The following is a 26,120-nucleotide window of genomic DNA, read 5'->3' as shown; positions in this document are numbered from 1 at the left end:
TTCCCATCTCAGTGCCCCACATCTCCATTCACTTGCCTTCTTGAGCCACTGTCTGGCCGGAGACATGGCCACCTTTTAGTTCAGCCGTGGGCAAACTACGGCCCGCGGGCCGAATCCGGCCCGGTTGAAATGAATAAAACTAAAAAAAAAAAAAAAAGACCGTACCCTTTTATGTAATGATGTTTACTTTGAATTTATATTAGTTCACACAAACACTCTATCCATGCTTTTGTTCCGGCCCTCCGGTCCAGTTTAAGAACCCATTGTGGCCCTCGAGTCAAAAAGTTTGCCCACCCCTGATAGTTGGACAGTTGAATGGCCTTCTGACTGGAATTTTTGCTTCGCCCCTGCTCAGATCCATTCTCTATACACAGTGAAGGGAACAGCGCCTTCGTTAGTGGCTGGGTCCCCAGTGATCTTGGGAGAAAACTTCAATCCATGCCTGTGTCTTGGAGCTCATTTCATGTCACTCGTTCTTCACCTGCCACATTCCATGTACAGCTCCTCGGAGTCTCCACAAGTCCTTCAATACTCTTCCCTCTGCCAGGCACACCTGTCCCCTCTTTCCTACTCATGTTTACCCATCCCTCAGGTCTCAGGATAAAGTGCCCTTTGATCAGAGAGGCTTCCCTGAACCCCCCAAGCCTAAACGAGTTTTGCTTCTTTAAGAAGCAGTGCCTTCTCATAGTACTCGTCACAATTGACAGTTGCATGCCACCTTCCTCTGCTGGTTTTGGTGTAACATTTGTGTCTCCTGCCAGTCTGTGAGGAGGAACTTGCCTGCTTTGCACCAACATATGTGCAGCGCCAGGCACAGAGCGAGCATGAAGTTACAGGAGGGGCGGGTGAAGTTTATTTCCTACTTTATTTTGGAAGCAGTTGAGTTAAAAGAGAGCAGTCACCACTTTCTGTGGGCCTGTGGCTTTCTTGAGGGACTGAGTCCAAAGGTGGTCATGACTGTCCCCTGCTGCCCAGTGGAGTGCCTTTCCCCGGATGTCACCATGAAAGGATCTCAGGAGCAAAGGAAGAAGGTCTGCCCAAATGAGTCGAGGTAAGAAAAATTAGCACGATTTTATCAGATGGCTTTAAAGGGTTAGTGAATAAATAAGCCGAATGGATACATACTCAGGAATAAATAATTCACAGCCTCCCAAGCGAGCCATATTATAGCACAGCCGATTCAGTCATATTTTATTTATCTCCATATTGAAGGAAATCAATTTGAGAAAATTTCCAGAGCAATCCTGGGGCTCAGCTGCCCCCCTCCTCAGTGTGTTAAGTTAGGTCATGCTTTTCAGATGGCACAGCTGCAAAACCCCCTCCTTGCTCGTGCTCTCATTCCTCCTCTGGTAAATTCCTCACTGCTGTTACTACTGCCGTGTTCACCCATCTGCTCTTCTCAGTGTGTTTCTAACTTGATGTGGAATCTAATGAACAAACTGAACTACCAAGCGAAATAGAGACAGACTCATAGACAGAGAACGGGCAGACAGCTCTAGTGGGTGGGGGATGGGGTGTTGGGTGGGTAGTGGAGGGATTGAGCAAAAAAGAAAAAAAAAGAGAACTCATGGATATGGACAATAGTGAGGTGATTGTGGGGTGGGGAAGGAGGAGGTAGAGGTAGAAGAGGGCATAGAGGGGATAAATGGTTATAAAAAATAAAATAAATAATAAAATTAAAATAAAGAAATTTAAACAATTGCTGTGAGATTCTAATTGCTAGAATGACATTATGTTAGAGTTTAGTTCTCTCCCATTATCTCTGTCCTCAAATGTCTGGGCTGGTCAAGGTCAACTCTTCCTCTTGAGCTTTAGTCCCCGTGCCTGAAGAAAGCCTCAGCACCTCCCACTGTCTACCCTGCATGGGGGCGGGGGCTGGGACTGTGTCTGAGAAAGAACCTTCTGTGGGAATCGTACCAAACCCCAGCTTCTTAAACGTTTGTCCATAGTTTAGGTACTTTTGTGCCAGCTTTTCATTGCATGAGGTTATACTTCAAATTCTTTCCAAATATTCCAAAATCTGTTGTCATCGTGCATGGGAGGATGGCAACTTTTACTAATTATTCCAGTAGCCCGAGTAGCAGCTTTTACTTATTTTTCCAAATAGCAGCTCTTACTTATGGTTCCAGTAGCCTAAGATGAACTTTTCTCAAGTTGCTGTAGGGTCCTTTTGCTCTGTCAAAGTAGACAAGTTGCGGTCAATAGCTCAGCAATGCTTTCTTTCAGGAACTACTTTCGAAATCACGTGTCATAACTGTCCTCTGCAATTCAGGGGCTGGGGTTGCACTGAACAAACCCATCTGAGCTGCTCCGAATTGCTCTCTGAAATCAGAAACGTGGGAACGTGGGCAGTCCCAGCTCCCTTTTCGTCAGGGCACGTGTGTGTGAAGGCAGTGGGTGGGTCAGCGTATTCCCTCGTGGGAGAGGGTCCCAAGTCCTGGCACTGAAGCGTGTCAGTTTCTTTTTATAGAGATAGATGCCACGTTGTGGCTACAGACAGGCAGTGAGCTGCACATGACTGCAGTGCTTCATTTGAGGACATGGGAAGAAGTGTGTGAATGAGAATGTACAGGCCAGGGCAGCAGTCGAATGAAGGAATGAGAGGGCACTTCTCATAAAGTGATGTTTTAAATCAGATCCACAGACTTTATCTTAATAAGTAGATGGGCTAAATCTTTCATTTTAAGTTATGCTTATTGCAAAATGCCCTTTACAAAGTCACATCTCAGCCTCCACTAAAATGTTACTGCGGAGTCAAGACTCCTAATCTTACTCATGAACCTCCCCGATGACAGGCGTTCAGTCACTGCCAAAGGATGAAGTACGCGCAGCAGTGCAAGCCCTGGCGTGCCGCTAAGGGCGTGGGTAAATACCATCGGCTAGAAAAGCTTAGATAAATGCTTTTGATTTCACAACACAGGTTTTTTATTCTTAAAACAACAACCCAAATAATCAGAGTAAATTTAATCAGGGGGGAAATGTGAGAAACCGCATTGTATTTCATTTTCATGTTAATAATGAAGGCACCCATTTTTCCTGATGATAAAAGAAAGACTTCCAAGAATGTCAGCTCTCGTACACATGCCATGTGGTCCCCCAAATCTACTGCCACTATTTTTCCAGGACCTTGAGGGGAACACATCAGTAAAGTCCCATTTGGGAAACACATTTTCTTCTCAGTTCCTGTCAACAACAACAAGGGCGATCAGCTGGCCTCGCCTCCCAGTTGCGCTCTCTCTGAACCTCTTGCTCTGCAGCCCCTTCTTCCCCCTCCTTCCTGCCCCAGGCTGGCTGAGGCTTCCACAAGGGGACAGGTGTGACCCTCGGCTCCTTTTCTCCACCTGGAGCTTGTCCTGCCCTGGGATCAGTTCTGTCACCACCGGGTCCCCTTCCTCCTCCCAGGACCTTCCAAATTCCGAGCTCCCACTGCGATCGCAGGCCTGCCCTCCCTCTTCCCTCTCTTAGCCCCCAAACGTCCAGATATAGGCTTTATTTATTTTAGTGGGGGCACATTTCACATGGTTGTAGCTATTTAATAATTCATTGATCATTTGGGGGTACACGTTTCTTATTGCGAAGCATGCTTAGCTCTGGTTGTGCATTACTACTTCTGATTACAAAACTTTTGTCAACAAAATTTGTTGAAGAATCAATTATCCTTGAATAGGGACATAACCTCCCAAATAGCAATAGCACAGCATCAGATTCCCCCAAAAAATCAATAGTGCTTCCCTCAGGCCCTCTTTTCTCCAAACCACTTAGTTTATTTTTCCACTCTAAGCATCTCCTGGAGGAGGGAAAACTGTAGAAAATGTTCCTTCACATCGTTTGTCAGATAAATCTTGTTCATAAGTAGTTTAAAAGCTAGTTCAGCTGTCATGTGGCTAAGTTCAGATTCACCCCTTCTGTAATGTTCATTATTTTGGAATTTTTTCGAGATAGACAGAAATTTCATAAGAAGGACAGGTGCAGCTTTGTAAAGGCCTCCCCTGCAGCCAGGCCCCTGCTGGGGTCGAGGGCCCAGACCTTCCTCCAGTCACCTCTGATGTTTTGGGTCCCGGGGCAGGAGGTTTCTGCCACTGTCATAAGTAATGGGCTGGCTCCCTTGGATTGGCAAGACGGACTTGAGAGTGAGTAGTACATGAGCCTGTTGGATTGAGAAGATGACCCCAGATAAGAGAGATGTTTTAGGGTAAATTCAGAGGCATCGTGGCAGAGTAACAGGAACACTGGGCCAAGTCCAGGGGTCATGTTGATATCCCACCAGCCAGCTCAGTGACCTTGCCACAGCAGTTCACAGCTTCCACCACTCTTTTCCTTAAAATGAAGTCGCCTCTGAGGAGCTTTCTGCCTCCTTCGAAATGTGTTTTTATGAGAACGTTCTAAACTTTGTTCAGATGTGGACTAGGCTGAATTGGGTTGGTGGATACATTTTTCATCTGTGCCCACTGTGTCTCAGTATCAGGCTGGTTTGCTCTTTCCTCCCATCTGAAGAGCCATCCCTTCTCCAGGTCAACCAATCATTTAGTCTGTAGGGGAGTTTCTCCTACCTGAGACCTAAAGGTGGCTGATCCAGAAGTTGTTTGGCGCCAGAATATTAGTATCATCTTAAACTTTTTGGATAGCTTTCTTCCAGTTCCCAACCAAAACCAGAAAAGCCCAACTACTTATTTAACTTGAGAGATTATAGTGTCTGAAGACACAATGCAGGATGGCCATACAGAAAAATGTTATAGTGACCTTATCTATGGCCTGGGATGAAGGCAGCTCAGTCTGTTTATCCATTCACCCACCTATTCGTCTGTCAATCCATTCGCTTGCCTATTCATCTGTCTGTACATCTATCTGTCTGTTGATTTATCAATAATCCATCCATTCTTCCTTCCTTCTTTCCACCCTCCATCCTTCCTTCCCCTCCCTTCCTCCTTTTGTTCTCATCTATCAATCTCTATCTCTCCATGCTATAAGGAAATTTTTCCGTAAGGAGCATGCTTTTTCCTTATTCATCAAAGTGCATTGAATCAGCTATCACTTAAAAAAACAGCATGCTGTGATAATATATACCTGTAGGTTATCGCAGGCAGAATCACAAAGAATTTGAACTTGCTTTTATCTAGGCACCTTGAATACATCAGCATATTAGTCACTACCTGACATTGTCCTCTCTGCACCATCCATTTCTCATGCATTTTCCGGCCCACAGTCACCATGTAATGCAGGGTTCTGGTTGATGAGATGACCTGTGACACATTTTGGACATCACTGCTGTTAAGTTTCCCAGGAAACTAAGAGAAATTATCTTGAAAAGAATTGGGCTCTTTCCCCCTCATTTATTTAAAAATATAAGCCTGCTTTAAGTTCAGAGAGAATACAACTAAAGCACCCCAAAATCCTAACACAACATCTATTTTCGTCTTAAGTGTGATAGACTGGAACAGGGTTTCTCGTCCTCTGCAGGACTACTGACTTTTTGGGCCAGTTTTCTGTTGTGGGGCTGACTTGTCCATTGTGGGATATTTAGCAGCATCCCTGGCCTTTAGCCCTAGAGGCTAGCAGCTCCATCTCCACTAATGACAACTAAAGAGGTCTTCAGAGATTGTCAAATGTCCCCTGAGAAGTAAATGGGGAAAAATTGGTCTTGGTTGGGAACCCCAGGACTAGAATTAGAAGGTTAAAATGATTTTTGGTATCCCTTCATGCTGTCAAAACAAGTCACGTGGAGAAACAAAGTAAAACCAAACCTAATTCATTGACCTAATGTTTCTTAAGTTCTGCTAATGTGCCATGGCACTGTGCCAAGGGACAAAGACTCAAACATCAATAAGGCACAATCCCTGCCTACAGAGAGCTTACAGTGAGGTCAGGGAGGCAGATGTGTAAACAGATAATCATACATCCATGGACTTAAAGGGAGGAAATCAGTCATATTGCTGGATGTTATGTATATAGCCAAATCTGTCAGACCCCTACCACATGTTTCACTTCTCAAATGGTTCCTCTGGGCTTCTGCAGACACAGCCTTATTTTAAGTTGGGTACCACAGAAGCATCTCTTGTTTATTGCTCCTCTTTGGAGCCTTGCTAAGGTTGTTCCTACCTAGAAGGTCTTACTTCAGACATTTATAAATTCTCCCTGCTGTTGACAGGGAAGCCTGCCTCCTCCAGAAGCCATTCTGGGTTGCTTTAGCTTGTATTGATGTCTACCCACCAAACTCCCGTTATGAAACTCACAATCTCTTTTACACAGTTTATGCCTTATTGTATGGTCCCTTCTGTTTCCCATGCATCGGTCTAATCACTCAAGTAGATTATGGGCTATTTGAAGTTGGAAACCATCGCAGATTCTACTCTCTAGTGACAATACAAACATACCAGCTTGTTTGCTCATGCTCTTCTCTGTAAAATGACACTTGACATAATTATCTTAGAATAATTGCCTTCATGCCTTGCTCTCCTTCCTTAATGAGGTTCCAGGGACTGAACCAGTCACTGTAAGACTATCAAATGGCTGAGTCAGTAACAGGACCTCAATGTTCTTTTCTATAAAATGACCTTTGACATAGTTATCTCAGAATAATTGTATACCGAGGTCCTCATGAGAAGTATACCTCATTTGGTGATAGAGCCAGTTCACAGCTCTCTGTCTCAGCACATTTCACTGTCTCCCCATCACCAAGAGAAAGCCATTTTGTAAACACCCTGGGTATAGCCTATGGAGGTGGTGATATGTCTCATGCTGTGGTTCCTGGTTACAAAGGGTGCTGTTCTGAACACCAAGAGAATAACAGTGTTTGGTCTACATGAATTGAAGTATTTCAAATGTGAAGCTAGTTGCTTTCTAAGAAAATTCTGCTCTAAAAGCAAGGTTGAAAACAGTACCAGGCATTGAGAGTTTTAATAAACTCCTTTAGCAAAGATAGCTTTTAATTCCTTATGGAGAGAAGCAAATAGGATTATGACCACCTACTAATTACTTAGATAGAGATTCCCTGAAGAGCCTGTGTTTAAATATAATTAATACCGAATATTGGGAAGAGTAATGAAACAAAAATGCATTTTATGCAGACACACGCTTTTAATTCATTTGGGACAAAATCTAGTTACTAAGATTAACTATATAAGACAGTTGACACTTGAGCTAAATTTACCTGATTTGAAATAATGCATAGCACCTGCTTTTGATATAGAAATTAGCACACAGAGGGAAAGGCCATATAAGCTCTTGAGCACTGAAAAGCTAAAATGTCTTTGTATTTCAGCTTTGCACTGCTAAATCTGGACTGACAAGCCCTAGACAAGTATGAAAATCTATAACAATCAAAATAGTTGAACAAGAAATGTAATTGAAACATGAGAAATGGATGGTTCTGGAGGAAAAAAATGGAGGAATAAATATGTGTTTTCTAAACAGAGATCCAGAACTTTGGTATTCCTTACCTAGGCTTACCCCATTGTTGCTAAATTAATCTTGCTTGTTAGTCAGTTTGAAAAGTTGTTGTGCTTGTTAATACTCAGTCGTTTGAGAGATTTTACTCTGTCAGATGGAACCTTCTAACTAAGGATACTCATCCTATCTAATAATAGACAAACATGGTAATTAACCGTACCTCTGACATGCTTCCCATTGGCTAATCAGGACGATATGCAAATTAACTGCCAACAAAGATGGCGGTTAATTTGTATACCCTGCAATGATGGGAGGCGAAAGGGGAAGGACAGAACAACGATGGTCGGAAACCCAGGCGGCAGGCAAGAGCTGGGGGGTGGGCAAAGGCGGCCATCAGAAAGCCGGGCTGGCCTGTGGCCACATGATCCCCACGGCGATCGGGGCGAGTGGGAGCCCGGGCGCAGGTCAGTCACATGATCCCCGCAGCTGTCAGGGCGAGCAGGAGCCCGGGCGCAGGTCAGCCACATGATCCCCGAGTCGATAGGGGCGAGTGGGAGCCCGGGCGCAGGCCGCGTGATCCCCGAGTGAATAGGGGCGAGTGGGAGCCCGGGCACAGGCCAGCCGGCAACCCCCGGACCCCCCAGGTGTCCTGGGTTGCCGGCCAGCCTGCGGCCTGCGATCCCTGCAGCGATAGGGGAGAGTGGGAGCCCAGGCGCAGGCGAGGTGGCACCTGGGCACCCCAGCACCTGACATGCAAAGGTCGGGGATGACATGACTTTTCCCAACCACATCTGCAAATATCCTGGGGAAGGCATCACTGAAGAGTTCACAACTCTCTTACTTGGCAAGGAAGAAAAAAGTTGGCAACCGAAACAATCCCTTACATCAAACTTAAGGTCCGTCTGGGTAAAAAAGAATATTTCCAATGTAAAGTAGGGAGCAGGCAAAAATAATATGTTCTCATGACTTCCACTGGAGTTTGAGCATATGACAGAGTCAAAACGAACATACAAATTAAAACAGACAGTGGACATTCAGATGACCCGAATCAACTGTCACTGTTTGTGCCAATAGCAACAATGCTTGTGTGATAATATAGTTTAACAAACATACAAAACAAGTCACATGATAAGAGAGGTTCGGCTTCTAAAGTAAATTGAATATGTTCTTTAAAAATTCTCATGTCCTCCCCTCTGACTATAATTCTTAATTTTCCAATCAGAAAATTACCCCAGGTGATCCAGTAATATGTAGAACTCCAGTAACCTAACTTATTTAAAAAACAAACATCCAAACCATTTTTAAAATATTTAAATTGATATTTTAGGGTTAAAATTATAGAAGGTATTTAGATCCAAATATATTTTCTGAATAGAAAATATTTCAATTTTTGATAAAAAAAAATAAACATAAAAAAATATATAAGTGACACATTTCCCCAAGGAACTCTGAATTAGTACCTTTCCCTCTAGCTTTCTTCAAATTAAGAGAATCTATGGAGTTCCCTATACTGCACAAGTTTTAATGAAAGAAAATAAGACTTTCTAAGAGCATCAAATACATGTTTTCTTATTTACAAACATATATACTCTTCTCTCTCTCTCTCTTTAAAATATATTCTTACTGATTCAGAGAGGAAGGGAGAGGGAGAGAGATAGAAACATCAATGATGAGAGAGAATCATTGATTGGCTGCCTCCTACACACCCCTGTACTGGGTATCAAGCCCACAACCCGGGCATGTGGCCTGACCTGGAATCAAACTGTGACTTCCTTGTTCATAGGTCAATGCTAAACCACTGAGTCACACCCGCCAGGCTCAATTCTTATTTATAAATTAATTCCAAGGACATATATAGCTTGAAAAGCTTTGGAAGCAGTTTCAAAAAAAAAACTATCTTTTAAGTAACAAGAAAACAGTTATAGAGGAAAGTTTAAATTAAAAGAAAAAAATTGTTTTAATTTATTCAAGAGTGGGAACATCCTCCATGAAAATGTGTACCTTGACTGTGGATGGCTGGGTGGCCTTATCACACCTTAGAAATTCAAATGCTTTTTACAATGACAAGAAAGAGAGTTTCATCTCATTTCTCTCCCTGGGTAGATGTCTGTCAACAGAAGGTGGACATCAATAAAAGGAGGGGCCTGCACAATCAATCCAGAAAGTCAGCAATCTATGAATAATCCAGAACTGAGTATTTATCTCCTCTGCCACACACCCTCCCTCCCAGCCAGTGAGCAAGATAATTACTCTCAAGTCAAGCTAAGTGCCCCCCAGTCACAGAGGCCCAATGCTGACATACCAAGCATACAAATAATTCTCACTCTGGCATAAAAGTGACAACTTTCTTGGAAGAAAAGCAGATACTGTAAATTTCTCAAAGTCTTCCTGAAACATTTTTTAAAGTAATTTTTACTTCTTTAGAAAAAATGCATACATGGCAAACCATCTATAATAAAAGGCCCATTCTATAAAATTTTACCTGGTCCTACTCATATCTGCAATCATAATCATATTTATAGACAAATGTATCTATACTAATAAAAGAGTAATATGCTAATTAGACTGGGAGACCTTCCAGGAGACCTTCCAGATGTTCTTCCGGACAAAGCCATGGTGGCGGGGCTGAGGTAGAGGCGGTTAGAGGTCAAGAGGGGAGGGCAGTTGTCGATGATCAGGCTGGTGGGGGGTGGGGCCATTGGGGGTAAGCAGACCAGCAGTGGGGTCAGTTGGAGGTGATTGGGACAGCAGGGGGGCAGTTTGGAGTGAGCAGCCAGCAGGGTGACGGTTGGGGATGAGCAGGCCAGTGGGGAAGGAAAGTAGGGGCAAGCAGGCCAGCGGGGGGGCAGGCGGGGGTGATCAGGCTGGGGGGGGCAGTTGGGGGCAAGCAGGCCAGCAGGCAGAGTGGTTAGAGGCAATCAGGCAGGCAGGTAGGCAGGTGAGCAGTTAGGAGCCAGCAGTCCCAGATTATGAGAGGGATGTCCGACTGCTGATTTAGGCCCGATCCCTGTAAACTGGCAGGACATTTTTTGAGGGGTCCCAAATTGGAGAGGGTGCAAGCCAGGCTGAGGAACACACCCTCCCCCGTGCACGAATTTCGTGCACCAGGCCACTAGTCTTTTATAAGAAACCTTCACATCTTCTACCCCTTTGGACTACCACTTCCTGTGAATCTGGAAACAGCCACATAGTCTTGAGGACTCAGTCTCCTATCTCTCTACAGACTTGGCATCTGGGTAATAAAGGAAAGGTTTTTCTGGACAGACATTCTTAGAAAGGCTCATCTCAGGTATGCAATTAGTGTCTTGATCCCTGGCCATTCACAGATGCCTCTCCCGTTTAGCATCCCTCCTACTGAATGTCTCTGGGCTCTGCTAGTCTTGCCTCTCACTTAGTAACTAAACCTTCACTTTGGATTAATTTCCTCCCCTTCTGGAATTGAATTTTCAAGCTGTCCAGGCTTATTGGATCACACTGGCCTACCCCTGGGTTCTTAGTCCCTTTGCTACTGCATGTAGCCTCAGGCCCATTTCACCTTTGTTTGGATTCAAATGGGATTTTATTCTTCGGGCTCTGAAGTCAAAGGGTAGCCTTGCCTATTCATGTGTCCACCCCAGTTGAGCCCAGTTGTTGTGGGGAAAGCTGGGAGGAATCTCGGTACTGGAGTGTAGTCTTCTTGGAGCTCATCTCCCCTCAGGGACTTCTTTCTGGGAAAAGACAAATTCTCTCCTTTAATCCTAGGGCTCAGGTCAACAGTCCTGGACACTAACCCCCAAGAACATATAAGGTGATCCTCACCTCGAGGTGCAAACCACATTGAGCACACCTCCATAGTCATGAAACATGGGTCATCAAACCTCTTGGGATTTCCGGATTTCGGGAAGAAAAAAAATTATTGATGTTCTGAGTTCTGTACAATAATGTGAACCCCTCATGGGAAGCTACCCACCCACCCCTCTGCATTTCTGTTGGTCACATGATCTAGTTCCAGGTATTTTAATTAAATAAAGCAATGATCTGTGGCTGAGACACTCTCCCTCTAAGAATACACAACAGCCAAGGGAGCACTTGTGAAGATTGTTTCCCACAAGAAAGTGGTTCAGAGGGTTTTTTCTTGTGGAAATGGCAACCAACAATTTGGAGATTTGTTTTTCTTTTTATATCACTGTTGAGTTACAATTCAATTGATATTGTCAACCGATTGATGATTATTCTACAGGAGTAGTTTTTTTTCTAATAATGTAAACAATGATAAGAAACTTTTGTTTTTCTGATACTATTTTTCTTCTATTTTAAGTGTGGAAGTTAAATTTGGGAAGAGTGGGTATCTGAACAGTAGTGAGTCTTCTAATTCTTAAGTGCCAATTTGGGTCTTCTTTAATTTCTTTTAGCAATGATTTGTAGGTGAACTTTTAAAAGTTGTAATCCTGTGTAGTTTCTGATTTATGTTGTTGTTTTTAATGTAGTATTATTTTTTGTAATTTTACTTTACATCTTTTTGCTACTGGTATTAAATATCATTGATCATTATTTATTGACCTCATATTTTCAGACTTTTCTAAATTAATTCCCTAATTTTATTAGGTTTTCTTGTCAATTTCATAAGAATTTCTACATAGATTATTATGTCATCCACACAGAGAGACACTTTTATACCTCTTCCTTTACAATCTTTATAGTTATTATTATTATTTTTGCTTTATTCCATTGATCAAGACATCCAGTTCAATAATTAATAGAAGGAATAAGGGTAGATATCTTTGTGTAATTCCTGATCTTGGGTAGGTATGGGAGCATTTTTTTTTTTCACCATAAGTATTATTTTAGTTTTAAGTGTTTTGCAGACATTTTTTTTTCAGGTTAAGGAGTTTTCTTTCTGTTCATAGTTGTTGTTTTTTATATCGTAAATAGATGTTTGTTATATAATTTTACCACATCTATTGAGAGAATATATTTTTTTAGTTCATTGATAAAATCAGTTACATTGGCTTATACCTGAATGTTATATCCACCTTGCATTCCTAGGATAAACTTTACTCACTATATATTGCTAGATTTGCTTCACTAATGTTTTGTGGAAGATTTTTAAAAAAATCTATGCTTATAAAGAATATTGGTCTGGATTTTTTATTTCCTCATAATGTTTTTGTCAGGTTTTGGTATCAGGTTTATGCTGGCCTCAAAATATGAGTTGGGAAATATTCTGCCCTTTATTGTCTGAAAGAGTACATGAAAGATTAATATTATATTTTCTAAATGTCTGATAAAATTCTTCAGTGAAACCATCTTGTTCTGGAGGTGTTTGTTCATTTGTTTGTGGAAGGCTTTTGATGAAAAATTCAATTTATCTTATGTAGGGTTATTCATATATTCTATTTCTTCTTGAGTCAATTTTTATAAGTTATGCTTTTCAAAGAATGTGTCTATGTCATCAGTGTTATTGTTTTAATTGGCATTAAGTTGTTTATAAAATTTCCCTCTTTTTATCTATAGGATCAGTGATTGTATCTTTCATTTCTTGGTTAGTCTTGCTAGAGTCTTATCAATTTTATTAATGTTTTAAATAAGCAGTGTTATGTTTTTCTAATTATTTTCTGCAGGTTGTTTAGATTTCACCTTTCTCAGAGGCAAGGCACATTTCCTATGTCTGACATTTAACTCAGCTCTGGTAAGTTTATGAAGATGTCTTTCAGTCAGAGAGGACACAGCCCACACCATGAAATCACTTTTAACATGCAGCCTAGAAATACAGTTCTACGAAGAATAGGTGTATAATTAATTGAATGCCGTATCCACATGTCAAATTGATTACATATTGAGATTTTTTCTGCCAGCATTTCAAGTCTCAACTTTAGTGGTTCAATTTAAAAGCCATCTAAAGATGATTGAAAATAGGTTTTAGCTAAACTCATTTTACTGAGGAAGACACTTCTTATGAGCAGGTGTTCTCTCCTGTGACACTGGTGAGTAATCCCACCTGTCACCTGCGTACAATAAATCATCCTACTACAAATCTATTAGCTTATGATTCATATCTAGCCTTCCTTGTTAAAGCAAAAAGGATACAGTACTTTAGCCCAAATGATTTAGTACACACTGAATGAATCTACTTTCTCGGAGCTCAGCCTTGTTCTCTCTGAGCATTTGTTATTTTTAGAGAGAAAATTGAGTTCTAAATTGAGAAAGTATATTACCTTTTTCAAACAATGGAGTGACATGTACAGCTTCTAAATAGCATCCTGGAGGCCTCATTGAGTTATGCCTTCCTTCAGTTCTTATCTTACTGGTTGAAATACATTTGTACACGCAGAAACTGTTGGTCTTACCTTGGCTTAGGCGTCCATCATTTTTTTAAAGAAAACTCTTAGCTTTCTTTTTTATCCTTTTTTTTCTCTGAGGGTAGTAATAAACCTGTGTTGATTAGTAAGGTTTCATTGGTAAGGGCAATGATTTTTGTCATGGTTTCACAGTCGATAGTAGTTATTGGATACCTATCTAATTTCTCACAGAGTGCCACATAACACAGGCCCTCACACAAAATGGTGCTCAATTCTAGGCCATGAGTATTTGAATCTTTTTATAACTAGTGGACCTTACTTGGTGCATCTATGAACAGTTGTATGTCAATTATTAAATAATTTCCAACATGAGTTTATTTAATTCCTTTTAAACGTCATTAAAATTAAAAAGAAAGAATTCTTTGAGATTTCCGTCTTTATGTTAATGCTCATTTAACAAACTGCAACTTTCAGATTCAAGAAATTTGAGGATGCCATTTAGAAAACTATAGGTCAGACTTAGTTGGCACTCTGCTTAGCTGCTTTTTTCATATTTGACTTTTTTCTGTCTCTACACTACCTTTTAGTTAGGTATAATTAGGTCCAGACACAGAGAAAGGCATTTTAGAAAGAACTTGGGCTTTGGAGACAGGTCTGGGTTTAAATTCTCACTTCTCCACTCACTGGTGGTTTGGCCAGAGCTGTACCTGATCCTGTGGGTAGTGATACAATGGGTGTGGAGAGGATGGTAGCCTGGCAGTCAGAGAGACAGACGGTGGAAACTAGTCAGGAGACCGTGAATTTAAAGCATTTACTCGGTGGTCTCCCCTTTCCCCTTCTGGAGTTCTTATGACCAGACTAATAATAAAATTGAAAAAGGCCAGATTAACAGGAGAAAAAAACAATTCAATATGTGCCCCCAGGAGATCAAAAATGATACTCAGATTGACCAGCCAGCAGCTTTTATACTTTTTAGGCCAAGAAACAATAACTTTGTGAAGAAGTGACAGAACAAAGACACCTAGGTTTGTATGCTCGTTGGTGAGGAACCTAAACACAGTTTGGGCTTGGATAGAAAGGGGTAACAGGGTTGTTTATGTGAGCTTCTCGGCCCTGGATTCCTTAACTCAGTGGTGAGGTGTCTCTCTCAGGACCCTCCCCCCTCCCGCCCCTACCCTGCTGGAGCCTGAAGGGCCCCTTTCACAGGGGAGATTTATATCCTGCATTCAAGGCAGGGAGGATCCGCATGCCCTTCTTGGACTGGTTGCTTGTCAAGTAACTTTAATTCAAAGGAATCAATATGCCATTTGGGGATATTTGGGGCAGCCCGCCCTGAGTCCCAGCAGTGTGTTCAGCTCTTGGTGGACATAAAGGGAGATGGGACTGCTCTTCTCCTGTTATGAAACCTGCAGTCCATGGACAACAAGGAGCTAAACACCTATTTGGGACCCAAGTGAGAAAAAAATCAGAACTAAACTGAGTATAAACATTGGATTGCAGGGTCCAGAGAGAGGGATTCTGCTTAAAAGAGGAGCAGCACAAGGTGGGTAGCTTCAGATGCATTAAAGCCTGTTGCGGATGGATGCAAGATCTCATCTGGTGCAAAAGGGGAGAAAGGCATTGCATGCTGAAGTCAGAGCATGCTCAGAGGCAGAGAGGGGCCAAAGTAAAAAGCACATAGCACTTGGGAGAATCCAAAGAAGTCAGAGTGTGCCTCTCTTCCTCTCTCCTCCCACCCTTTTTCCTTCTAACTTCCATCCCCGCTCCTTCCCTCTCTCCCTCGTAATATTTCTCCATATTTTCTTTCATCCTTCCTGCAATAGTTATGTGCCAGGCACTGGGAATGTGTGCTGAACCATGACCACTGAGCCCTCCTTGAGGGAGCTGAGAGTCCACCCAGCAGGGGCAGATCTTTCATTAGCAACGTAGACTTGGGAGTTACACAGAGGCTCCGGGAATGATTCACAGCTAGAAGTCCAGCTGGAAAGCTATTTCAGTAGATCCAGAGAGGATAGACTCCAAGCTTTTAATCAGGAAAATTGCCTTGGCACTTGCAAAGACAGAGTGTGTGCAATTAATTATTATCAGAGCTCGGTGGAATTATTACACAGCGTAGTGTATGGGTTTAGAGCATGACCCTAGGAGCCAGACTACCAGGGTTTGTATCTCATTTCCCATTTCTCACTAGGTTAAAGATTAACCTTGGGCAACTTGTGTAACCCCTCTGCCTCAGGTTACTTATTTTCAAAATGGGGATTATAATGGTATCTCCCGAATAGAGTTGTCATGGGGGTTAAGTTAGCTCATACATGTAACCTCTTAGAAAAGTGTCTGGCATATATTGCCGGAAGCCGGTCCATCCTTGCTGCTTGACACAGTCGCTGCAGGATAGAAACATCTGCACAGCATGTGTTTCAAGGGACCTGGTGTATATAGCATACTGTTCGTAATATGTTTGCTCCCCTTAGCGCTGTGTGTTTTAACCAAGGTCACCTCTCCGAGAAAGGTTGTTTCCCCAGGTAGGAATTTTTCCCTGAAGTCAGGGAGGGGATGCCTCTCCTAGAAAGGTTGTTTCCCCAGGTAGGAATTTTTCCCTGAAGTCAGGGAGGGGATGAAACTCCTTAACTAAGTGCCAGGCGGGTAGTTAATCACTACAAACAATCATGCTTAAGCTACATAATCTTTACTCCCTGGAATGGAGATAAGAAACACCCTAACTTTTGTAATAGAAATTGACAGGATTAAAATCAACTGGTATAAATACGGATGTAACAAGACAATAAACAGCAGAACTTCGCTGGAGATCCAGACCAGAACTTGGCTGGAGAACTTGGCTGGAGATCCTGGCTAGGCTGCTGATCAACTGAACACTGTCTCCGTGTCCTTCCTTCTTCGCCGACTCCGTCTACACCTTTGGGGACCCCTGGACCTGCTGGGGTTGGACCCCGGCATCTGGCGCCCGAACAGTGTTCCCTTAGGTAAGTCCCCCCGTACTTGGGACGGATAGGACTGCACCGTAGGGTGCTGCAAACCCCCCCCCCCCCCCCATAGAGAATAAGTAGGGTAAGCGGGTAGTTAGTACAGAACTTAGATTCACAAGATGGGTCATACTGAGTCTAAAGAAAAAAGACTCTGTATTAATCTTTTAACGCATATGCTTACTAGCAGAATTGGAGTTGAGGTTTTTCCCAGTGAGACAGAAAGTTTTATAGAAGAAGTATGTCAATGGCTTCCAGAGGATGGAACTGTTAATTTAAAAACTTGGGTTGAAGTAGGAAAGCAATTAAAGAAACACCATGAATCTGACAAGGTCCTGCCATGTTTCTTTTCCCTCTGGGAGTCAATCTGTGACACCTTGGCACCAGAGGCAAAAACGGTTGAACTTTCTCAAAATTTAAATAGTCCCTCGGCTCCACCAAGAGAGGACACATCATCATTGTCTTCAGCTCAATCTAAAAGCAATTTAGCTATGCCTACTGATCGGGAGGAGAATAAATATCATAAACATGACCATTGTTCCTTTCCAGTCAGTAGAGAGGAGAATGGCCCTCCCATTCAAAACAGGCTCCCCAAATTAGAAAGGAAGCCTAAACCAGGTCCTGTGGCTCCTATGAGCTCCATGTCTAAATTTCAAAGGGCAATAAGAGAAGCTGAAGCTAATGGAGATCTTGAATTCTCACTCTGCTTCCCAGTTACATATGAGAATGAGTCTGGTGGGAATAGAAACCCCACCTTGGAGCCTATACCTTACAAAGTACTTAAAGAATTAAAATTGGCCTGCTCTGAATATGGACCTCTAGCTCCTTACACACAAACCTTGGTAGAAACCCTAGCCAGTAAATGGATGACTCCTTATGATTGGTCACAGGTTTGTAAATCCTGTCTCTCAGGAGGCGATTACTTATTATGGAAAACTGAATATGAAGATCTTGCTAAGAAAGCTGTAGCCACTAGCGAAAAAACCAGAAAAAGAATAACCCTAGACATGATATTAGGAGAAGGTGATTTTAACACGGCTGAGGAGCAAATGAATATGCCCACAGAGGCACTTACCAAAGTAACCAGTTGTGCAGTAAGTGCCTGGAAATCCCTACCTTATACAGCAGGAAAAACCACCACCCTTACAGAGGTTAAACAGAAGGTCGAGGAACCATATCAGGATTTCCTTTCTCGCCTCATGCAGGCAGTCAAGAGAGTAATCAATAACAAAGAGGCAGCCGATATCCTAATCAAACAACTGGCTTTTGAAAATGCTAATAATACCTGTCAGGCTTTATTAAGGCCGATTCGCAGAACAGGAACTATAAATGATTTTATAAAACAGTGTGCTGATGTAAGTCCAGCATTTATACAGGGTGTAGCTATAGCTGCAGCTCTCAAAGGGGAGACATACCCTCAATATGTACAGGCTATAGGACAAGCCAGCAATACTACAGGTAATAAAAGAAATATGAACTGCTACTCTTGTGGCTTATCTGGGCACTTTAGCAGAGAATGCCCAAATAAAAATAATAATACTCAGGCCAGATGGCAAGCTCCTCGACAGCCTGGAAATACATTAGGGAATAATATTAATCCTCCAAAAACCGTTTGTCCCCGATGTCAGAAAGGATTCCATTGGGCAAAGGAATGTAGATCAAAATACCATAAAAATGGTCGGCCTTTAAACTCTACAAATAGCTCCCAAGGAGGTTATATCCCATCACCTCAATCGGGAAACTTGAGAAGGGGCCAGCCCCAGGCCCCTGCAATAATAGGGGCATCAACCTTCAACCCCTTTGCAAATTTCGATCAGTCAGTGACCTCTTCAGGGCAACCCCAGGCAGTGCAGGATTGGACCTCCACTCAACCACCCATGCAGTACTAACCCCAGACTCGCCAGTAGCAGCCATTCCTACAGGAGTGTCTGGGCCACTGCCTGAGGGAACTGTAGGTTTAATATTAGGACGGAGCTCCACCTCGTTACAGGGGATCTTAGTCATCCCAGGAGTTGTTGATGCAGACTACACAGGAGAAATACAGATTTTACTTTCCCCACCCACCACAACTATACAGATTCAGCCCAACCAGAGAATTGCCCAATTAATCCTGTTACCAATACATAAAATAGGGACAGCTGTTACCCAGGAAGCTAGAGGGGCCAGAGGCTTTGGATCTAGTGATGCAGCATTTTGGATACAAGAAATCCATGCTACTAGACCTACAAAAATTTTACAAATTCAGGGAAAACCAATTGAAGGTCTATTGGATACAGGAGCAGATGTTTCCTGCATAGCAGGGAAGGATTGGCCCTCTTCATGGCCCACGCACACCACCTCCACTTCCCTAGTAGGACTAGGCAAGGCATCTAATGTAAAAAAGAGTTCTCAGATTTTAACTTGGGCTGATGAAGATCAACATTCAGGAACATTCTGTCCCTATGTAATTACGACTATCCCCTTTACATTATGGGGAAGAGATATCTTATCTCAAATGGGAGTTCTATTATATAGCCCCAGCGGTGTTTGATTTACTCCTGTTACAAAATATTACAAGAAAATGAGTTTAAATATTCCTCTCCTCATCATGTTCTACAGCATGCTCAATTTGTAATTAATATACTAAATGTAGATTCTGAGGGAAATTCCCCGATGTACAGGCATTGGAACCCTGATTTAACTAAACCTAAATCCCTCGTCAAATGGAGAGACTTGCTTACAGGAGCCTGGAAGGGACCTGATGTACTTTTAACCCAGGGGAGAGGATATGCTTGTATATTTCCACAGGACGCAGACTCACCTGTGTGGATTCCAGACCGTCTAGTCCGACCTTATGTCTCACCGCCCGCCATCTCTGCCTCATCATAGCACACCTGACCAGTGCCCGTCTGCAGCAGATGTGCAGACCTGAGCTGGAACAATCTGTCCATTGGGAGGATCACATGTGCCTCCGTTTTGTCTTTCCACATGTCCCAGCTTTGCCCCACATCTCCTTTCCTTTTTCCTTTTTTTAAAATCTAACTACTTGTTTGCTGGTTCTTTGGCCTTTCTCCTTCTTTCCTGAACACAGCCTTTTCTAGAATCTCCCTACCCTACTGTTCCAGGAAGGGCATCTCCCTTTTATGCCGTGACTAGGGGTGTTTGGTATATGCCCCATACATGGAGTTGTCTTGGGCCAAGAGCCTGACATCCTGGGCTGAGAAAGCCCTGTTCCAGGACTCTCCTTTGTCCTGTATTGGCCCCTCTTACCCTTGTGTCAAGAGGGACCCTCTTCTTACAATCCAATTGCCCATAGATGTTGCCTGAGCTCTCTGTTCATGCTGAGGTTGAAGCCGCATGGTGGCTGGTACCATGGATCTGTCTCTGGCCCAATGGCGTAAGCTGGGCCCTCTCTAGAGAAGAAACCTGAGTTCCCTATGATCAATGCCAGAGCCCCGCCAGCAGGCAAGGGGATCCCAAGGCAGTTGCTGGGCATGGAGGCCAGAGGGACATAGGCTATCAAGGAGACAAAACTGAACCTCACATCACCCTACTTGGCCCAGAGATGGCTGGTAGTCAACGACGGGTAAGACTCCACAGGGTGGGGCAACCTAAGACAGGCACAGTCGGGGGCCAGTAGGAGAAAACTTGGGGTGCAACAAAGGTGGGGCACAGACCCCCCTCCCCAATGGTGCAGGGGCTTGAACACTCGGCCCTTCTGAGGAAGGTCTCCTGTCCCCATGGCTGCTTCCCACTTCCCATGCCCAGCTCAGATCGGGACCCAGGTAAAGACAGAGACTGGCTGACAGCAGCTGCCCTCTTACTGCAACAGGCCTTGTTTCCCATTTCTACCTTGGACCACAGGGAAAGGGGCAGCTGAAGGAAAGGGCTGTGTCAGGATGCTGCATTCTTCCCTTTCTTCTCCCTCTTTTTTCTAAACACTTCCATGCCTTGTAGTTCTTTTGCTTTCTCTTCTTTTTCTACTACCCTCCATTTTCCATATCAGCTGGATCCAGAGGGCACAGCTTACTCCTCCTCAGACATCGACACCACCATCAACCACGGCCCTGATGGACCCTTTGATGCAGCCCTTCAACTTGCTGATGCTTCGGGAAGCCTGTCGCCAGTGACGCCGCCCGCTAGCCAGACCAACAAAGACAACCAAACCAACAACTTGAGGACAGCTGAAATCCCTTGACTGAAGAGGCTGGCAACCTTCTACAGGAATGGGGCTCCTTCTGCGCTCCATCCACTATGTTTATAGCTATGCTCACTATCATTGCTTGCCACTCTTCTTCCGAGATTTAAATGGCCCAATCTGAGAGGTGGCCGCTGATTTGCATGTGCTATCATTTAAAAAATAAAAAAGGGGGAATTTGCCGGAAGCCGGTCCATCCTTGCTGCTTGACACAGTCGCTGCAGGATAGAAACATCTGCACAGCATGTGTTTCAAGGGACCTGGTGTATATAGCATACTGTTCGTAATATGTTTGCTCCCCTTAGCGCTGTGTGTTTTAACCAAGGTCACCTCTCCGAGAAAGGTTGTTTCCCCAGGTAGGAATTTTTCCCTGAAGTCAGGGAGGGGATGCCTCTCCTAGAAAGGTTGTTTCCCCAGGTAGGAATTTTTCCCTGAAGTCAGGGAGGGGATGAAACTCCTTAACTAAGTGCCAGGCGGGTAGTTAATCACTACAAACAATCATGCTTAAGCTACATAATCTTTACTCCCTGGAATGGAGATAAGAAACACCCTAACTTTTGTAATAGAAATTGACAGGATTAAAATCAACTGGTATAAATACGGATGTAACAAGACAATAAACAGCAGAACTTCGCTGGAGATCCAGACCAGAACTTGGCTGGAGAACTTGGCTGGAGATCCTGGCTAGGCTGCTGATCAACTGAACACTGTCTCCGTGTCCTTCCTTCTTCGCCGACTCCGTCTACACCTTTGGGGACCCCTGGACCTGCTGGGGTTGGACTCCGGCAATATATTAGCTCTACTTACATATTAAATGACTTCCAGTCCACTAAATAAGGATGAACTTCCAAAAGAGGAGCCAATGGCCCCACTTTGCTAGAAACAACAGGTCCCATCATTTGTGTAAAATTGAACAGCTCTTCAGGAATATAAAAGTGTCAACACATATCCAAATGTGATGGAAGTAAAATAATAGCAATTATTTAGAGCCAATTTGGTTATTGTTCTTTTGTTTCCCTTTTCAAAATTAGGAAGAAATTTAAGTGGAAAAAGTATGTGTGCATACACATATCTCAGGTTTTAGAGGAGGAAAAGTGTGCTCAGCAGTTGGCAAATTTTGTTTAAGATTCAGAAATGTCTTACAAACTGAAATCCAGGCCTTGGATACTGTCAGGGTAAAGAGGGGGGCTCGAGAGACTCATCTTCTGCTTTTATTGTCCAAGCTAATGATCCATTAGCGCAGTTCCTTAGGCTGAGCCTGTAGATCAGTGATGGCGAACCTTTTGAGCTTGGCGTGTCAGCATTTTGAAAAACCCTAACTTAACTCTGGTGCCGTGTCACATATAGAAATTTTTGATATTTGCAACCATAGTAAAACAAAGACTTATATTTTTGATATTTATTTTATATATTTAAATGCCATTTAACAAAGAAAAATCAACCAAAAAAATGAGTTCTCGTGTCACCTCTGACACGTGTGTCATAGGTTCGCCATCACTGCTGTAGATAATGTCCAGGGCCAAGATGTAGGTGGGTGTTTCCTAGTGGTGGGAAGCAGTATTATTTTTCCTGGGGAAAGAAAGTGAACAAATTCCACTTATTGCACATAATTGCAAAAATAAGAAAGATCCCTATTTGGTAAGCAAAGAAATTACCAAGATACTTTCAGTGTTCAAAGGGAAATGCCTATGTTCACAATTGGTTTAATAATTTTGGTTTCAGTAATGGTTTGTTCATATTAGCTATTCAGTGAAATGGTGTTAATTTTATCAGTTTATGAAGAACATTAATGCACTTTCATGCAGATTTGCATTGCTAGCAAAGAGATATAAAACGAAAAATTTCAGTGAGCTCATTATAGACATGAGCAGTTTATCTTCCTTTAAAAATAAGCTTCAAAAATCTCAAATTCTCAGAGCCACAAGGAGAAATTATGTTTATGACAATAGTAAACAATTAAGCTTCCCAATGCACTGTCATTGAGTTCTTTTTTTTCTTTGCTTCCTGACATAAATTTGACTCCAAACTGCCAGGTAGTTGAATTTTAAACCATTTTAAATTTGGTATCACCAAACAAGTATGACGCATCAGCATCTTTTTCCTAGTAAGTCTGTCCCTTTAATCATTTACCTTTTCTGTTAAGGAACAGCTAAGCCTCACATGTCAGAAGCCTGCCACCCGAGGTTCCCCCCCAACCCCCCAGAGTCTTGCTGACTCTGAGACCGAGCCACCACAATTTCCTGTGTCCCAGGAGACAGCTTAGCCGCATCAATCAAACCATCCCCACCAAGTGTCTAGTAGGGCCTCCCGCCACCATTCGTTACTGAATTGGCATGCAAGCAGTCTTGGGTCAATTAATTAGCAAGCCTAATTGAAGCTAAATATAATTAACCATACAATATTGAGCTGTCTAAGTTTAACTCCACTAAAATTATGTAATGAATCTGTAACATAAAGGATTACTGGCAAACACCTTTGCCTCGTGGATTTAAACATATGCTTTGTTTTCATCTATCTGATGTGCTTAATTGGTAGAGGGTGACCTAATACATACAGATAGGGGAGTGCCCATCTAGGATGGGTGCAAGTTAGAAGTAGTTTTCTATATTGCTCACCATTTGGATTGTACTCAATGCAAATTTTAGTGAGCGTCAAAACTAAACAAAAGCAGCAGATATTGACATTTCACACTTGTTTGGTGAAACCAAATTCAAAATGGTTTAAAATTCAAATGCCCAGCAGTTTGAAATTAATGTGTTTAAAATTATGTCAGGAAGTGAGTGAAAAGCTGACTTCAAATACATGCTTGAAATACAACATTGGTTGATTGGTAACGATAAAATAATGTTGATCCAGGTTAATTATTATTCATCCAGAATTGTGAAAAGCAAGAACCACTTTTCAATAAATGAATCTTTGTCTTAAGATGATTAGAAATCTCTTTCTTATAGAATTTCCACCAAACTTTGTCAATTGGTTCTGTTTTTTAAAGGACAAAAATAAATGACTTCAGGAAATGAAATATTTCTAATGCATTTTGATATTTAATCTTTCATACATGTAGAATTTAAGAGTATCCATGAATATGCATGGTCAAATGCATACTTAAATATTATATGTAAATTTTTTATGGTGGAAGAGACAGTGAGACAGTGGGAGGGAGAGAGGGAAGTTGTGGGTAGACTTGCCATTTGGGGATGCACATATTCAGACTTCAGGTAAGTAAAGGGGTTAAGAAAATACCAGATTCACCCAGTTGCTTAAGCGCCTTTGGTTTTAAAGGTATTTAAACTGTTCGGGAATTCCTCTGACACACCATACATTGCAACAGCCAGAGCTCTTTTGATTCTACAGGTTTCATTTCACTGTTTACTGGCAAACCATGATAGCAACTTTAGTTTTGTTTCTGTCTCAATTACACAAAAGTGAGAACATGACTATTTAATTACCTCAAGTCGATAACACCCTTGAAAATTTTTGATCATTTGTACTGTAAATTCTCTCAAATTACCTTCCCATTGAGTAGTGTAAGCGTTATACAGTTTGTGAGTTTCAAAGATGCTCCATTTGTGTACAAATTCTAAATCTTGACAAAAATGGCCTCATGGATTAACCTATAATTAAAAGTCAATAATATCTGAGTATATGAAATTTAAGAATAACAGATAATATAACATTTTATAGTTCCCTTATAATTATTCTAGTATTTTACCTTAAACAGCTTTTGCAGCTTTTGCTGCTATATCGCCTAATTATCTGTTTTTTACATTTCCTCACAAAACAAGAAATTCCTTTTTTTGCAGTAGCCAAAATGATAAGTATAAAACAGACTTCCAAACCGAGGTGTCCTCCCCGTGTTCCTTCAGAGTTTTTAATTCTCTGCATGCATGAAAGATGGTAATGTAATTCCCAGGTACTAAATATTCCTCAGCCATTCGCTCTCAGTGCTGTTATCTGGACTAAAACGAGATTAAACTTACAGAATGGTGAATTACTGGAAATAATGAAGTTAAGGCAGCTCATTAATATTTATCTCCTTCTCTATTTTGTACAGCCTGGATGAAATGGAAAAATTCATTTGGGGGCCGATCAGATTGAAAAGGGTCTAACATTATAAAGAGAAACATGGGACTGAAACTGTTTTGGGTTTTTTTTTCTTCTTTTCAAATTATACACAGCACCTTTTTTCTTACATGCCTCTGTTTTTCTTTTAGTGGCAAAGCATTTCTATAACACTGGTTGAGAAAGTTCAGATGATTGCTGTAATCCTAGGATCCCTGTTCTTAATAGCGAGTGTCACCTGGCTCCTCTGGTCCGCCTTCAGCCCCTATGCAGTGTGGCAGAGGAAGGACATCCTTTTTCAAATCTGCTATGGAATGTATGGTTTTATGGATCTAGTGTGCATAGGTAAGACCAAGACGTTACACGTTAACAAACTGTCAGTAATCCATTTCTTGCAGCTGTTATATTTGCGCCAGTCGGATGTGATATAGAATGTTGTGGTTTGCAGGATCTTGGTTCTCCAGTGAACTAATGACTATCTGGGGCGTCACAACCTGGCCACTTTTCTCTAAAAGCATAGCATTGACATTCCTAAGTAGTTTAAAAAAGTGAACAGGAAAATGCCCATTTTAAGTGACATATTTTGCAACGTAAAGGAAGGAGGAGTCAAATTTTTTAGGATGGGCGATAGAAGGACAGTCGTTTATTTCTCGGGAGTAAGAGCAAATCAGTCACCCTTCACAAAGCTGGGGTAGCACTGATGGATGCTAGTGGTGATGGTTTGCATTTGGGGACAGGACCCACGCCTGGAGGTCTCACATCATGGCATGGCGACTCAGATTCCCCCAGGGGCAGGGACTCAGGTTCCCCGAAGGCAGGGACTTAGGGGCAGTTTTCTTTGCTGTCCTGCGCCTCTTTGTTTCATTTATTAAACTTAATGACTTAAAAGAGAAAAAGGATCAAACATTTTAGCTTAAACAGATCCTACACTTGACTGATCTGTTGTTTCCCTGAGAAATGAGAGCAGACTCATACATACAGTGTTTATGTGGTATATGAGGTGCCCCAGGCACCTTGATGGCGACCAGTCGACAATGTGGGGCAGGGATGTGGAGGAGCAACACCGTATCAAGGAGACTTTCCCTGCTCTGATGTGGTTTACAGTTTAGTGGGATGTGGAAAGAGCTGAGGTGGGCAGCTATGGTTTTTAAAACAGTGGTTCTCAAAGTGTGGTCGGAGGAGCACCAGCAGTAGCAGTATCTGCATACTCTCAGGCCCCACCCTAGACCTGCCAAATCA

General features: G+C 42.4%; 1 protein-coding gene across 1 annotated transcript in view; it reads left to right on the top strand.

The window, feature by feature from the left end:
• Positions 1-26,120, top strand: part of MARCHF11 (membrane associated ring-CH-type finger 11) — a 96,056-nt gene that overhangs the window by 48,458 nt on the left and 21,478 nt on the right. The window contains exon 3 of the mRNA XM_036307798.1: positions 25,034-25,226. Within this exon, the coding sequence (XP_036163691.1) occupies positions 25,034-25,226 (193 nt within the window). The remainder of the gene's footprint in view (positions 1-25,033; positions 25,227-26,120) is intronic.

The sequence above is a fragment of the Myotis myotis genome, unplaced genomic scaffold (genome assembly GCF_014108235.1).
Source record: "Myotis myotis isolate mMyoMyo1 unplaced genomic scaffold, mMyoMyo1.p scaffold_m19_p_5, whole genome shotgun sequence".
NCBI lineage: Eukaryota > Metazoa > Chordata > Mammalia > Chiroptera > Vespertilionidae > Myotis > Myotis myotis.
Note: the sequence above shows the minus strand (reverse complement) of the source record. Positions and strands in the feature narration are given on the sequence as shown.